The sequence below is a fragment of the Rhizophagus irregularis genome, chromosome 7 (assembly GCF_026210795.1).
Source record: "Rhizophagus irregularis chromosome 7, complete sequence".
Classification (NCBI taxonomy): Eukaryota; Fungi; Glomeromycota; class Glomeromycetes; order Glomerales; family Glomeraceae; genus Rhizophagus; species Rhizophagus irregularis.
In genome coordinates this window covers 3,716,948-3,733,636 of record NC_089435.1, presented here as the reverse complement: position 1 = coordinate 3,733,636, position 16,689 = coordinate 3,716,948, and the positions used below count along the sequence as shown (strand labels likewise).

At 30.6% G+C, this 16,689-nt stretch overlaps 1 protein-coding gene across 1 annotated transcript; it reads right to left on the bottom strand.

Moving 5' to 3' along the window:
- Positions 1–1,260: 1,260 nt before the first annotated feature.
- Positions 1,261–3,033, bottom strand: OCT59_027573 (uncharacterized protein). The gene has a single exon (XM_066137086.1). It carries the CDS (start codon positions 2,963–2,965, stop codon positions 1,424–1,426), a length of 1,542 nt encoding a protein of 513 aa, XP_065993508.1. The 5' UTR covers positions 2,966–3,033; the 3' UTR covers positions 1,261–1,423.
- Positions 3,034–16,689: the final 13,656 nt, after the last annotated feature.

Below are 16,689 nucleotides of genomic sequence, written 5' to 3'. Positions count from 1 at the left end.
TAGAAGAAGAAGCATTATTAGAAATAGAAGTGTAATAAATTTAGATTGCATTAAAAGAATAAAAAAACCAAAGTTTATATAATATATAATATTAAGTAATTTTATTCAATATATTAGATATATAATTATCATATATTTAATTTGGATTTAATCCGGATAATATAATTCTAATCCAGATTTTGCAGCTGTTTTCACGACATAATGTTTTCTGTAAATTTCAAAGATACCGAGAGCATTTAAATCTTATGTAATAATTATACTTATCAAACTCAATTAGCAATTAATTTTACATCAGAAAACTAGTAATTTTACATCAAAAAAAAAAACTTATAGATCAGTAATTTATTAAGAAAAATTTATACCGGTATTAATTTACTTTATAGGAACGGTTCTTTTAGGAACAAAGGTCTTCCAGGGTTTGTAAAAACGGATTCTATCATATCCAGCCCAATTGTGAAAATAACAAGTCTTACCATAGTTGTTTTTAATTAGGTCTTGCCAGAAGAGATTAAGCATCCACGGCTAGAGGAGTTTTTGGCATAGGTTAAGTGATCAAAAGTCTAATGTGCAACTTTAGCAACGATTCAAATGATATGATGGCGCGGCAATTATTTAAAAAGAAATGTATGGTGATTAAAATGTGACCGATTCATTTCACAATCATTTCACCGACAATCACTGACAAAAGTTTCACCGACAATTATCCCACTGACAGACATTTCGCAAGGATCATTTACCGAGAATCATTTCACCGATAGGATCATTTTACCGAAAGTCATTTTACCGAAAGTCATTTCACCGACAGTTTTGAAATCCTTATTCTAATTCTAACCCTAACCATAACTCTAATCCTAATTCCCTTGAAATGTCTATCTATGAGATATCTGTTGGTGAAATGATTGTCAGTAAAATGAATGCGACCCATTAAAATATTTATTGATTCTCACGCGTTAGATACTTAGATTACAGTATGTATGACAATATTTGGAACAATAAGTTCTACAAACCTTTACGCGATTAGTTTATATACTAATATCATACACCACAATTCTTTATTATTTCAATGCATGCAAAATTACACAACTCCGCGCACGCATACTACACATTATTAGAAAGGAAGAATTTAATATTGATATTATTTAATTGTTAGTAGTATTACAATGAAGATGCATGGAAAAAAACACATCTTACTTATCGATACAAACAAATCCAATGATGAATAAAAAAAATGAACTTTTCCTAAATAAAAAGGTAAAGGAATTCTCAGATATTTATAATTATACTTATTTTTATTTTACTTAATTGTACGAAAAATATCACTATATATCCAATATCAGATCGAATAGGATCACGTGATTAATAGCGTTTACGTATTAATGACGCATCAAATGGTGATTTCCACCATTTATTTATAATTCTCTAACTAATGATAGTAGTATTTAGGATAATAGGTAATTTTACAATCTAAACCAACCCCAAAATCATTATATTTACTACAAATTGTACTAATACCAGGAAATACTGTACAATCTTTTTCATAATTAAATTGAATAGGACCAATATTCTTTTTCTTATGAGTTTCAAAAAAATCTAATAAAGCACCCTCCGAAATTTTCCAAGCATGAATTATAACTAAATTTTCTAATTTATGAGATTTGTTATGAGTAATAATATTAAATAAAGGATCAAAATTAATTGAAGGAATAGGAGAATAACATCTTGGAATAGAAGGATGTAATAAAAGAGTACGTAATTGAGTACATTGATTCAACATTGTTTCTAATTCAAAAGTATTATCTTTTAATATAGGACCATCATAATAAACTAAATTTGGTGAAAAATTTGTTAATGAAGTTATTATACTTTGAGCATTTTCAGGATCTTCAATTTGACATCCATGTAATAAAAATTTTTTTAAATTTTTACCCGAATTTCTTATAAAATCAACGAACGGTTTTAAATAAATAGGATATTTACTTTCAAGTAAAAATATTTCCAAATTATTTAATGAAATTTGAGTAAAATTATTTAAATCTTCTTGATTATAACCACATAATTTTAATTCTAATTCAGTTAAATTATTAAATTGATTAAGAAATTCCAAAGGAAATTTAATAGATTCCAATTTTAATTGAGTCATTGAAGATGATTGATGTAATATCGCAGGTACTATATCATCAATTCTATTTGATAAAGTATAATTTTTACAAATCCGAGATCCAACAACAACGTTTTTATTACGAATTGTTAATCTTTTTAAATTTCTTTGAAAAAAGATTAATGTTGATAATTCTGATATTTCAGTATGTATAGCAACATCTATATGTTGAATATTCCAAGAGTGTTCAGCCAATTGTGATAATAATCTAGTAGATACTGGATGTACATTATGATGCTGTTTAAGACTTTTTAAATTTGATAAACAACTCCTCGCTTGTGAATTATTTTGTAAAGCTTTAACGATTTCTTCAGTTATATCCGAACTTGCAATTTTCAAAGAAATTAAACATGATGATTGTTCTAAGAAATGATTTAATAATAAAAGTGACATTATTTGAATTTGTTCAGTCTTATAATTTTTTTTTGCAATATCTATATCATCCCTTGTCGTAAAATAAAACCATGATCTAACATAAACTTTCAAATAATAAGCATCTAAACTTCGTAAAAATTCCGAATAATTAAATAACGATTTTTCTTTAGTTAAAAATTTAATTCCATATTTTTTCAGTGATTTTCTTGATTCCTGTGATAATGATTTGATATAAGTGGAAATTAATTGTTTTCCTTCAGGTGACTGTCCATTATTATTGAACGGTCTAATTCTTTTAAATGTATCATTCCATAAAATAGGAATGATAATTTTACACCATTCTCTATTAACTAAAATACATGAATATAAAGTCGATATATCATCTTTAAGAAATTCAACAATATTTAAAATAATTTCTCTTAATAATATCATGTTTATATAAAACGAAGACTTGAAGAGTAAAAGAAAAAAAAAGAGAGAGAGAGAGAGAGAGAAAAATTTCTTCTTTTTATATAATTAATCGAACCCCCTTTTTATAATTTAATTTTTAATGGCTGAAAAGGTACTACATTTAATAAAAATGATTACCCCGAAGATTTCCATTGTGTAAATAAATATGTAAACATTGCAGTAACGTGGCTGTGGGGCTAAAATCTTTGCAACTTGGCAATCAAGGCAATCAAGTTAGTATCAAGTTTTTCTTAAAAAAAAATTCTTTTTAAAAAAAAAACTAACCGTAACTATCATAATTTTATGTGGAGATTATTCGTTATAATTATTATTATTATTATATTTAAATTAAAATATCTTCGACAATCTTTTTTTTAAGTTCTTATTATTCTGAATCATCGATAGTTTATAAAACAGGACTCGTTTCATTATCACCTAAAGATCATTTAAAAGTTAATTTTCAGTATATCAAACTATATTGAAATAATTTTAAAATAATTACTGTGGTAACAAAATGATTTATAGAGACAAGATTTTATTTTCTAAAAATACATTATAGTTACAGTACATTCATAACCTTCCTTAGCAACATAGTAAATTTTCGAGTGTTACATTATGAATTTTAATTTTGATCCATAAAAATGATGCCGAGAAAAAAAAATTGAGAAAAGTACAAAATTACTCATTCTTATTCATAAATGAAAATGTAACTTCTTGAAATAGGATCAACTTAAAAAAAATGATATAATTCTTGATTTTACTTCAAAAAGTAAATTAAAACGAAACAATTATAAAAGATATTTATTTTATGCAACAATAATGTAAGATATTGTAGAAACCAAGCTGTAAAAACTATATTTTTTAAAAATTTTGCAGATCATTTAAATATAAAATATGTCGTACAAAAAAACCTTCTTTTTTTTTTAATTAAAAATAATTATTTTTCACATGGTCGATTTTGTTCATTTACTAATTAAATTTTAGTGATTATGCAAATCAGAATAGTGTATGTCACACATATTTAAGCCAGGATATGTACTATCTACCTAATTCTAATACTAGTTCTAATTTTTTTTTTGAATGGGTAGAATATTTTACTAAGTCACGTGATTTTTATAGCTTTGTTAACATTATGTGTTAAAACACACTAACACACAAAACTTATCCAAAATCTTCTAAATAATGCATATATAACTTTACTATTCTGATGCTTAAAACTATAATAAACAAATTATAGTTTAAAATTTGAATTAAACAAATTATACTAATTAAAATAACTTTTAAATAACCATAAAAAAAGATTAAACTAGTATAATTTTTTTTTATGTTGCAAATATTACAAAATAAAAAAAAGTTTAAAAAAACATAAAATATATGTTAAGTAATAGGTATTAAATTAAATTTATACTAATAATATAAAAAATTACAAATAAAAAAACTATATAAATTATAGATAATAATTATATATAGTGTTAAATACTAATGATATAATATCTAATATAATATAGGTAATATAAAATTTTTTTTTTTTTTGCAAGGTAGTGTAATTTATAAGTTTATTAGTTATATAAAAGTACAGAAATTCCTGCTTTATATATAACTAAAGGGATGGCCAGAAATGAGGTTATTTTCTAAAGGGAGGAAGGGGTTAAGACCATGATGATGTTACATATATTCCATTTTTAGACACTTGTAATTAATATAATTCTAGCCAGAATTATGTTTTAATTCTACATTTCCTAAAATGAATAATAACATACTAGGGAGGGGAGGGGCCAAAAATCCTAAAATTTAAATTACATCATTTCTGATGAATCGTTCTAATCTATTAAGCTACCGAATCGTTTTTCAATGATCCTATAAATTTGCTTCTATACCTTATTACAGTCAACTCTCAATATAACGAACTTGCTTTACAACAAAATTTTCTTAACACATGACATTTAACCAATCAAATACATCTAATATCCCTTGTTATAATGAATCAGCCAATTAAATTCTTTAAATTCTTTGCTATAATCTTATAGCAAATTTGAGATGAAAACTAAAGGGTTTGTTATATTGAGAGCTAACTGTATTACCTATATGTAATTTACTACTTATATTCTCCTATAATAGCTATCAGATTATATAGAATCATTATTATCATATAGCTTTAATATATACTTTCACTACCTTTTTAACAAAAAGAAGAATTATATTTGTATTTATATATTTTAATATTATTATATACTTTTCAAATTATCCTATTTCCTTTCTAATAAACTAATTTATATATTATCTTATTTTCTCAAAAGCAATTAATTATTGTTTATTATGTTTGATAATTTTTCTTCCCTTTAAATCATATATATCACCTTTTATTTGCTAAATTAAAGTCTGTTCATATACAATATGTTAATATACTGATATTTCTTTCTAAAGTTTTGCTTTTTGATTCCTTTTATATATTCCTATTCTGTTATTAATTGCTCTAAAAACAGAGTAGTAATTGTTAGTGTAGCTTTTTTTGACTTAGTAATAGACTTGACACTAGTCAAAAACTAGGCAAACGTGGCATAGTAGCCTTTATCTTTATTAAATTTATTCGAACTTTACAATTTACAAAAAAAATAAAAGGAAAATATAAAAATAAAACTAACTAAAAACAAAGCTATATAGACTCCTAAGAAAAAATAAAGTAAAAAATTAATCTAAAAAAAGAAAAATCGCATTACACTAAATTTCCCCAGATCTTCCCCCTTGATATATTCCAACCAAAGTAGAAGCAACTATGCTAACAAAATAACGAATAGCGCGCCCACTATAAAAATCGACACTCCATCCTGCAAAAGCTGTTATTAAGTAGCACCGTTAGACGACCCATAAAACCCGAAAAATGATTAAACCAAGGCAAACCGTATTTCATCGAGTTCTTCAACCAATCGGTTCCGGAGTCGCGTAAATCGTGTAGGGTCGGAGGTGGTAAAGATGAGTAAGGTATGTACGATGACAATGGCAAATTAGAAGGCTTCGGAGTAGTTTTCAACTTATAAGTAATATTCATCGCGTTTTCCCATCTACTTTTCTCATAAGAACGCGGATTCCAAATTCGTTTTCTGAATTTTTGGACAAAATTATTATGAATAGCAGCGATAACCTTAATCGCAGAGATTCTTGGAATAGACAAATCGACTAAGATGTCAATAAAAAGTGTAGGTAAACAACCACGGACGAGGCGTAAGAGGACCAATTTGTAGAAGAAAAGGACCAGCATGAAAGAGAAGTGAGTTTAGCAATAAAGGGAGTAGGATCAATATCAGCCAATTTTCCAGCTTCTTGAATTTTAGAAATCAAATGATTTTGATAAGATTGGAGAATTTGTTGCATAGGTAGACGACGTTTTTTGCACATAAAAAGGTGCATCAGGTCTTCCATGCGATCGATACAAGAACGGCAAGTTAATTCGGTCCCATGTATAAGTCTGGTCGAGTCGCTTAGCTTTTTCAATGTGAGTAGAGTCATCCAAGAAAAGTTTGAATTTAAAGGTTAAGTGTCTTGAAGCATGCTCAAGAGTAAAAGATGCATCATGAGAAGGCTTGAAATTCAAGGTAAACCAAGTAAGTTCCCAGTCAACAATATATTCTATATTAGATAATAATAAAGAAATAAAGTGAAATCGCGTTAAATTTAACAAATCACGCATTAACTGCGTTTGATAATACTGTTTAAGAAGGTGTCGTGGATTAGATTCACAAACGGCGTCATTGTCATAAATTAAGACAAAATCATGGGCAGAGGCAAGGTCCATTCCAGAAATCAAAATACTGGATGATGCGGTATGGGCAGTATTGGCCAGGGAGTCAGCAAAATCGTTCAAATAATTGCCAGAATGAGCTTTAACTTTAACAGGAAGAACTGTCAAATTCTTGGTAAGGATAGTTCGTTCAATAATGGCCCAAAGCTCAAAATTTATTGTTTTGTAGTAAAGACGGCTATTTGAGTAGACATAGGAAGAGCAACTTCGAAGGCCATCAATGGCAGTTTGCGAGTCAGTATAAATAGTAACTTCTGAGTCGCGAGGAGAAATGGTTAAAACTGCGTAAATAGCGGCAGCTTCAGCACGAGAAGAAGAAGGATTATCTCGAATGATGCCATGTGCATAAGTAGCAATGGAATTAGGAAAACCAGCATCAGGTACGATTTGCATCCAAGACCAGCCCATAGAAACATTAGGAGTGCCTAGATTAATAAGAGACCCATCAGTGAAAAAAATATAACGTGAGTCTGAAGACACAACCAACGGCGAATTTGCAAAAACAGCAGCAGCTGAGGATTCAATAGTGATAAGAGGAGCGGAAACTTCAACAATATCATCAGGAGGAGAGTCAAAATCAAAATCCAATCGACTGTAATAAAGACGGACACCATCTTCGATATCAGCCCAGGTAAAAGGAGAGGATACTGCAGAAGTATTACGTCTAATGCGCTCATTGATGGTGGGCAGAATAAGCGAATGTTGTAGAGAAACCGTAGGCGTACAAAGGGTTAAATCAGCATTCCGTTTTTTGGAAGGAGGCAAAGGAGTATGAGCAGCACAACCAGGGCAAGGAGAGAGTCTAATGAGATCACCAGGTGAAGATTCACAATCAGGAGAGACCCAGTGAACAATAGAACAAGTACCACGACTTGCTTGAACTAAAAGTTGTTTGCCAAAGATGGGAGAACCGTAGTCATCTAACGTGACAATCCAATTTTTCGTAGTGGTAGGAGAGGACAGACAAGGAGTCAATTCATAAAATGAAGAGTCAATCGTAGGCGTAGTAATGAACTGACTCAGCAAACGATTGTTGGTGTCAGGAATGGTAGTAGCTTGCTGGATATCTTTATACCAATAAGGGATACAGCCAGGGCCACGTCGTCCAACCAAATTGTCATAGTAGGCTTTCCAAGAAATTAAATGAGTCCCTTGGGGAGTAACAAGCTGAGATAGATAAAACAAATGCCGTTTTCGCAAAATAGGGAAATAGGCTTTAAACGCTTTAGGTGTCATGCATTCAAATAAGGAACGCGTCCATCCATCAAAGTCAGGTTCGGAAGCTTCGAAAGTTGAGTATGAAGCAAACGAAAAGGAGTAGAGGATAAGAGAGCAATAGTGCATGCGATATAATCTTTCTTAAAAGAAAAAAGAGAAGACCATATAGACCAATCCTTAATTAAAAGGGGAGAAATAGGAATTAAAAAATTATATTGAATCAAACTCAATCTATAAATAAAAAGAGATTGAATAAAAGAAAAGGAAGAATTAGCCATTAAAAATAAATTAGTAATATGACATTGTCGTTGATGAGCAAATAAATTTATCAAGCCCAAGGCTTGAGATAAAAATAAAATGGGATTTGGTAAAGAGCGAGAAAAATTTGCTTTGTGCTTTACAACAGATCGTATACTTCTCGTTATTAGGTGGCAGTCAGATTCAGACAAGTGAGTAACTTGCATCCGGTATTCAAGTTTCGGTATAAGGACAGCATTATGTAAATAAACAACTTGTTTGGATGAGAGCTTTGCAGGGCGGATGGTTGCAGCGAAGGAGCAGCATTCACGTTTGAGTTGTTTCTTGACAAAATCCCGGGAGCTTTTAATGTTAAACCAAACACCTAAAAAACGAAAAGAAGTTGTCATAGAAATTGGGGTAATAGTAATGGAAGGAACACTATTTAATGAGGATAAATCTAAATTAAAAGTAATAGGAGATAAAGTGGAATTCGAAGTCAAAGGCAACGAATTAGTAATTAACACATATTTGTTATGATTGGCAGAAGTGTTATTAATTTGATAGAATTCTTCTGTAATGGATAACATAAATTCCATGCCAGTCTTCGACGAGGAAATAAGAGTAGAGTCATCCATAAATACTAAATTATTAATCTTCAAATCGGAAGAAGGATTGGGAGAATCAATTAAGGATGGTGTAGAAAGAACATAAGGGTCCATCATTTCATGCTTCAAGACAGTAAGTAAGGGATCAATATAAATAACCCATAAGAGAGGAGAAATAACTTCGCCTTGGTCAATACCAATGCGAACCCTATAAGCAGGCGTGGATCCATGAGCAGTGAAAACGCTATTAATGCGTTTTGTGAAAAGGGAAAGAATAAACTTAATAGCAGAAGCTGGAAGACGTATTCGTTCTAAAGCGAAACGTAACATTGTCAAATCAACCGAGTCAAAAGCTTTAGAAATGTCTTGAGAGAGAATCCAAAGTGGGTTTTTGTTGACATCAGCATCATGGATAATAGATTCTAGAGTAATAATAGGGTCGCGGCAAGAACCACCAGGAAGACCAGCGAAGTTACCACCTTTAAGAACATCATGTGTAGCCATAATAGTAGAAAGGCGATTATAAAAGAGTTTGACAAGAGATTTTCTAATCACTTCAAGTAAAGTAATAGGACGAGTATTTTTCAATTGACATTTCCATTCGTGAGGTTTGGGAATGGGAAAAACCATTGCCTGTCGCCATAAGTCAGGAATATCAGCTTTGGAAAGGCAAGCTTGAATTAAAATAAGGAGTAGAGCCGAGGAACAAGATCCAAGGTGTTTGAGCATTTCATAAGTGATCATGGAAGGACCTGAGGCTTTACCGTTAGGAGTAGAAGAAACGGTGGTTAACCATTCGTCAAGGGTAGGGGGATTCATCAAAGAATCATAGATGGAGGAGGGCACATCATCCATAGGTTGGTAAACAGAAGACCATCTATCAGGTAATGTATCTACAGATACAGGAGGAGTGGATTTTATAGGTACAAAGTTTTGGAAATGGTTAACAACAGCGTCGTCTATATCCTTGGGAGCAGTTAATAACTGAGGGTGAGTGGGATGATCAACAAAGACACGATCCAAAGTGATACGGCGGCGGGTGCGAGAAAGCGCTGAATCAATGAAAGAGGAAAGGTCAGTTTCAAAATTATTGTTCCTATCGTCCAAATGAGCACGAATGGAGGAATCTTGGAATTCTTTTTCTTGAAGTAAATGAAATCCCCATAAGGATTTTGAAATATTGGATAAATCATCAAGAAGTGACTTGAAATCATCTTGTCGACATGATGAGAGAGAAGAGGGTAAAGTAGGAACGAAAGTAAATACTTTCTTATATAATTGCAAAATATTTTGAAGTCTGATTAAATGAATAGACCACTTATGTTCATGAGCGGCAGAATAAGTTAAAGGATATTTGCGCAATAAACGTATTGAATGCATAAGGCGATTTAAAAACCGATAATGTTGGGTTAAAATTTCCAGATCTTTAGGAACCTTAGGAGTATAATTATTGCCAACAGTGGAAGAAGGTAGTGTAGCGTTGGCAGCTTTAAGAATTCGTGATTGGAGATATTCGCACATTTGATTGATATGCCAGGAGGAAAAGGTTGAAGGTGAGACGTCACATAAAGCATCAGCTTTATCAGCAAATTCCGTCCATTGAATTTCAGTTACAGAATCAAATTTGAAGACGTGACGGGTTCGGCGCTTAAGTTGTCGAGTGCGAGCCAATTTGGTAGAGGCAAAAAGTAAAGACATATCATAGTATGTTATGACGGGGTTATGATCAGATGTGCAAACATCTTGAGCATTAAAAATGCAAGCAGTAAGAGCAAATCCTTTGAGAAGAGGGCAGGACCATACATAATCAACTCGAGTAATGTGGTCATTGCGATGAAAGGTACCTAAGGAGTCGGAAAAATTAATAGGAGTATAGTCTTCATATCCGTGAGAGAGGAGATGAAAAAATAATCGGGGAATATGTTTTGAAGCAACTTGAGGTTGATTGAAGTAAATAGGGTAATATTTGTCTAAATGCATATTAAAATCGCCACAAACAGCATGGTAAAAGCCAGCATGTTTAGTAAGGGTAAGTTGTTGAATGAGCAAATCAATAGTATCAGTGCGCAGAACACTTTCAGCAGGGGGAGGGATATAAATAACAAATATACGCAATTTAATATTGCCTTTGAAATATAAATCAACAGAAAGTAACCGTGAAGAATGGGATTTAAAATCTTGAACATGTGAAGCAAGGGAATTTTCTATAAAAAGAGAAACACCACCAGAAGAGAGAATTTGTTTAGAAGTATCCAAATTAGAAGAAAACACAGTATAATTAGAAATACGTTTGGATAAAAACTTCATTTGTTTAGGGTGAAGATGGGTATCCACGATACCACCAATGGAAATATGTTTTAAGGAAAAGAAAGTAGAAATTTCTTCTAATTTAGTCTGACCATACATTTTAAGGCCATTAACATTAAAGGAAGAAATATTAAATGAATTGGGGATAGGGGAAGTGTTACTGGAAGAGGAAAATAACGATTCATGCGAAAAAATTTCAGTAACATTGTCAAGGTTGGGAGGGTTTCGTACAAAGGTGTCATAATTAAAATTATTGTCCGACATTAAAACACAATGATATAAACAGTCGGGGAGTTAAAATTTGAAGAAAGAAATTAATTGGAAGAAGCTGAATCAGCTTGTTCCAGGGAGCACCACCAAGGGAGCCAATGAATTGCTTGATATGACCAGTAAGTTGGTCCAATTTACTTTCAATAGCGACACGACTATTTTTGAGATCATTAATTTCTTCTTGTGTGGAGGAGATGGGAGTAAAAGGAGGAGCATTTGGAGAAAGGTGAGAAGAAGGAGGTGATGTGTCAGGAACAATAGTGAATGTAGGCGAAGGTCGCGTTAAAATACTTTTGGGAGGCAGCGAAGATTTAGCGGAAGACAGAATATTAAAAGGAACATGAGTTACAGGGGCATCTTCTTGCATGAGGTCCGGTTCAGGTTCATTGGGTATAGGGAGTGGATCAAGGCCAAGGTGTGATTCAATACGAGTCATCCGTTGGTCAGCAAGTTCAAGAGCGGAGATGCGTTTGTGAAAGTTAGCAACTTCACATTGTAATTCTCGTAAAAGGTTTAGAATGTTGTTAGCATCATCAGGAGATAATGCAGAGTTAGGAGTTTGTCAGGGTAAGGGACGTGCTGTAAAACGAGAGGAGGAAGAAAAGGAGACAGATCGTTCTTTACTATTATGGCGGGCACGTTGAGAAGTATTGGGAGGGGGTTTGTTATGATTACTATTATCATTATTAGTGCGGTCATGGGAAGCGTTATTGGCTCGTCCAGAATTGGAAGCAGATCGATCTTTAGATTTGGAGCGAGATCGAGAGCGAGAACGTGCATTGGCAATATTAGAATTGGAGCGAGGTTGATTAACATTGAATCGTTCTTTGAGTTTTGCAACAGGGTCGCGAGTGCGGCTTCTACCTCTGGTTTGTTTGAGTGGGCAAAAATTAGGAGCACAACCGAGTTTGCCACATCTGTGACAAAGTTTATTAGTATTATCGGGGGAGGACCAGAAAAGCACTTTGCCTTGGAAGCTAACAGTCTGTTCCATAGCGGCATCCATGGTTTCTTGGGAGTTGAAGGTGACATAGGCCCATCTTTTGGGTTTGTAGGAATTTAAAGAAAGAGGAACATTGACAGCTTTTGCACCAAGATCGCGTGTAAGAGGAGCCAAGTTGATATCCTTAACATTGGGAGGAAGTTGAGTGAGGGTGGCAACGTATTGATGGCGCGCAGCCTTTTGATCCACAGTATAGAAACATGGAGTAATTCGGAGACAGGTGGAGAAACAGTAAACAGCCCATTGGTCGGTAAAACGAGCAATTGAATCGGCGTGATCATACACAATACGGGCTTGCTGGACTTTAGCATTAGGCCTGGAGAAGAGGCGACAAGAGGTAATATTACCAAATTTTTTGAAATAGGCCATGAGGTTGTCCTTTTTGATAAAGAAAGGGATATCGGTAACTTGGATAGCCTGGAGATCTTCATTGGATCGGAGTTGGCGAGGGTCATGGGCATGAAAAATCAAGTCAGGGAACTCAGGATGAGAGGAACTAACGCACAGATCGCGTGCTTCAGCGGTATGGAAGTGGATAACGAGGCGTTTAGCCTCACCAGAACCTGTCATACGAGCTTTTCCAGTGAATGACTCGTACGTTTCTAAGAAAAGGTTATTCACAGCCTCAATAAGGGCTTTATTGGTAGGGAATTTCTTGAGTGATTCAGGGGCAGCATTCGGCGCAGCCGCAGCCTGAAAATCATCTCTGGTTATGGCAAAGGTCACCACTGGATCTGGGGTTTGATCGCCATCAGGAGCACCATTAGTATCCAAATTGGGCGACGCGTTAGGGGGTTGTTGCAAGTCTTTGTTTGAAGGTGCATGCATGGACGCGTCCACATTTCCAGAAGACGCGACGTGACTGGGCGCAGTTGGCGCAGCAGATTTTTCGGGGAGGAGGCCAAAGTATTTTCGCCAGAGATATTTTGTTGAGGAGAAGAGGAAGGTCCATCTAATCCAACGTCAGCCGTCTGGTCATCGGCAACGTAGTCTTCTTCCATAGAATTTTCGGTAATCGTACGATTACGTTTCTGCTGGATAGTGTTTTCACCATCGGAGCTTGAATTATCGGAGTTGTTATTATTTTTTCGTTCTTGACGGGAAGCTTTCCTACTGTTAGGGTTATGACTTCCACGGCCTCTCTTGGCATAGTTACCAGACATAGTAGAGGGCTTTGAGTTGGGAATATATAAAATATAAAATTTTATTAGTAGCTTGTATTATTTTTAAAAATAATAAAAAATATTTTTCGTCGGAAATTTTCGTTTTTGAAAAATTCAGGAGAGAGTTACTACTACTACTAGTCAAAAACTAATATATCGGGTAGCAGATATGTATCAGATATGTCCCCGATATGTGTAGTATTAATGCAGAAAATCGGGTACCCGATATGTGTAAGATATGTGTAAATATATATATCATCTACATATCATTTACATATCATATACATATCGGTACCCAATATGTATATGATATATATATTTACATATATCTTACACATATCGGGTACCCGATTTTCTGCATTAATACTACACATATCGGATACATATCTGATACATATCTGCTACCCGATATATTGGTTTTTGACCAGTGTGAATTTTTTATATTTTTCTTTTAAAAAAAAATTCCTTAATATCAAATGTATAAAAAAAATAGGTAGCAATATATAATTTTTGAAATTAAATAAAAAATAATTTTACTTTAAAAATTAAATAAAAATCTAAATATCCAATTTAAATCAATTATTATATATAAAATTTAAATAATTAAACTATTAATCTATTTTCTTTTTAAATAAAAAATTAAATCACAGTTATATTATTTAGAAATTGATAAGTATCTATATTTTTATAACATATTTTTATAATTCCTACATAGCATTTTATTATAAAATTTATAATAAATTTAAAATATTTAAAATTTTATATATTTTAAAATAAATATATATTTTATCTGAAGTAATATAATTAAATTTTACATAATGTATTAAATATAATCTGATTGATTATAAATAGTACATATTATTTATTTTTTTATGTAAAGTAATAAATAAATTGCATTTTTTAGTTTCATATTATTTATTTTTTACAGATGATTTATTTTATTAATTGTACATAGCATATTGATAATTTATTTATTGGAAAAAAAAATAGATGCTAATCTAATTACAGAAAGTAAAAATAATATTATATATAATTCTAATATAATTCTAATATTATTAATTATCAAATTACTTATCATGTTAAAAAATATTTTATATATGTACTATTGGATGAAAATTTTTGATCAAAAAGTAGGATTTATATGAAATGGTTATCTATATGAGCTGATTTATAAAATTAAGTTTTTATATTCAAAAAACTAACTTTATTAAGCAAATGCAAATACAAGTTACATGAAAATGATAGATTCACACCAGCTGACATAAATAAATTGATTTAATTATATTATTTTTTGATTTTTTTTAATAATATCATTAAAATTAAAAAATTTAAATATAATTATCATGACAAAATATTGAATAACTTAACGTGTATGTGTGCTAGACAAATGAATTTATATTCATTAGAAAGAGGTAATCAAGAGCTATCCATAAACCAAATATCGCACGAATTGAATCACAAGTTGCTGAATAATTACGTTCAATATATTTATTTTTAACTTTTGACTTTGATCATTAATATCTTCACATCTAGTAATTCAATTTGAATGATCTTTTTTTGTTCAGGTAGAGTAGGTTCTAGGCTTTCATATGAATATAAATATATGTATTTAGCATACATGTACATATTAACGATTTTGTTAATTGAATAAAACTCTGACACAAAAATTTTTAAAATTATAATTCTTACTAAAAGATAATCTTTACAGGTATTATTGAGCTCTTTTTACTTTACCTAATAAGGTTTTATTTGCTATTTCTGTTTTAAATTGAATAAATTAATAAAATCAATTTTAAAAAGTAATTATTAACAAGTAGAATTAAAACAGTATAGTAAAAATAAAAAAAACATTTCAAAAACTTTAAATTATAACTCACATTTTTATTTTGTATATATTTTTACTAAAAAAAAAAAAGGAACTAAGGTTAAAAATAAATGAAAAAAGATTTTTCTTATTAATATAAATTATTAATATTTGTTTTCTTATTTACTGATTAAAAAAAACCTGCTATATATGTCTATAAACTTTTCTAAGTCATCTAACAAAAATCTGATTGAAAAGTGATTGAAAAGTGATTGAAAAAGAAAGTAGTTGCCATTGTTATTTTTAAATAAACGTTAAAAATTTTTTTTTTATTTTTTAATAGATTTAGATCATCTGATTATGTAACACATATAATTTAAGCTTGTGAAATATAATTCTTGTTAAAATATGCAAATCTTTATAAAAATCTTAATTTTGGCTAATTCCACAAATTGACAGATATGCTTACAGTCAAACCTTGATATAGTGAACCCTTGATATAGTGAATTTTTTAGACAACTATAATAAATTTCTCCTTATTATAACGAATTAACCAATTAAATCTCTTAAAATCTTCACTATAGCCCTATAGCAAAGTTAAGGTCTGGAACTTAGGGTTTGTTATAACAAGAGTTGACTGTATACTACAATTTTTTTTTAATTTTCTAAAATAAAGCATCTTAATAGTTCCAAAAACTTCTATACCTTAAAACTAGCATATTTTAATTAAATTAGATTTTTATCTAGATTATAGAATTTATATATAATATAAAAATAATATAGATTGACCAGCTGTACAAATAATTATATTTACTTTTTTTATTTTACAAGTATATTATTGAATAAATAGTTCCATATATAATTGAATTATAAATATATAAAATTCGCTAAATGTATTTATTATTATATGAATTTCATAAAAATATTCAAAAAAATTCTGTAAAAATTTATTAAAGACTTTATTAACAAAGTTATATGCTATAATTCTGCCATAAACTTGATCAGGATCCAGAAATATATATATAAGGGTCAGGTAGCAAAATTTTTTTTTACTATGAGCTGTATGCAGAGACTTTTTATATGAGTAGTACGCATAATTGACACCTGATATTGAAAATCCTGCAAAAAATACGCAAATAAAATTTCAGACATTAAGTTATTAATTATTTTATCATGACTTCTATATTATTTATAAAACCAAATACTAATGTGAAAAAATAGAATTTATTCTAATTTACCATTTTTTTAATAATATTTTTCTAAAATTTAACTTTTTAAACCCTTAGAATTTCTTCAATTA

What these genes read in the sequence shown, in the direction of transcription:
- OCT59_027573 (XM_066137086.1), bottom strand. Translation starts at nt 2,965, where the DNA reads ATGATATTATTAAGAGAAATTATTTTAAATATTGTTGAATTTCTTAAA.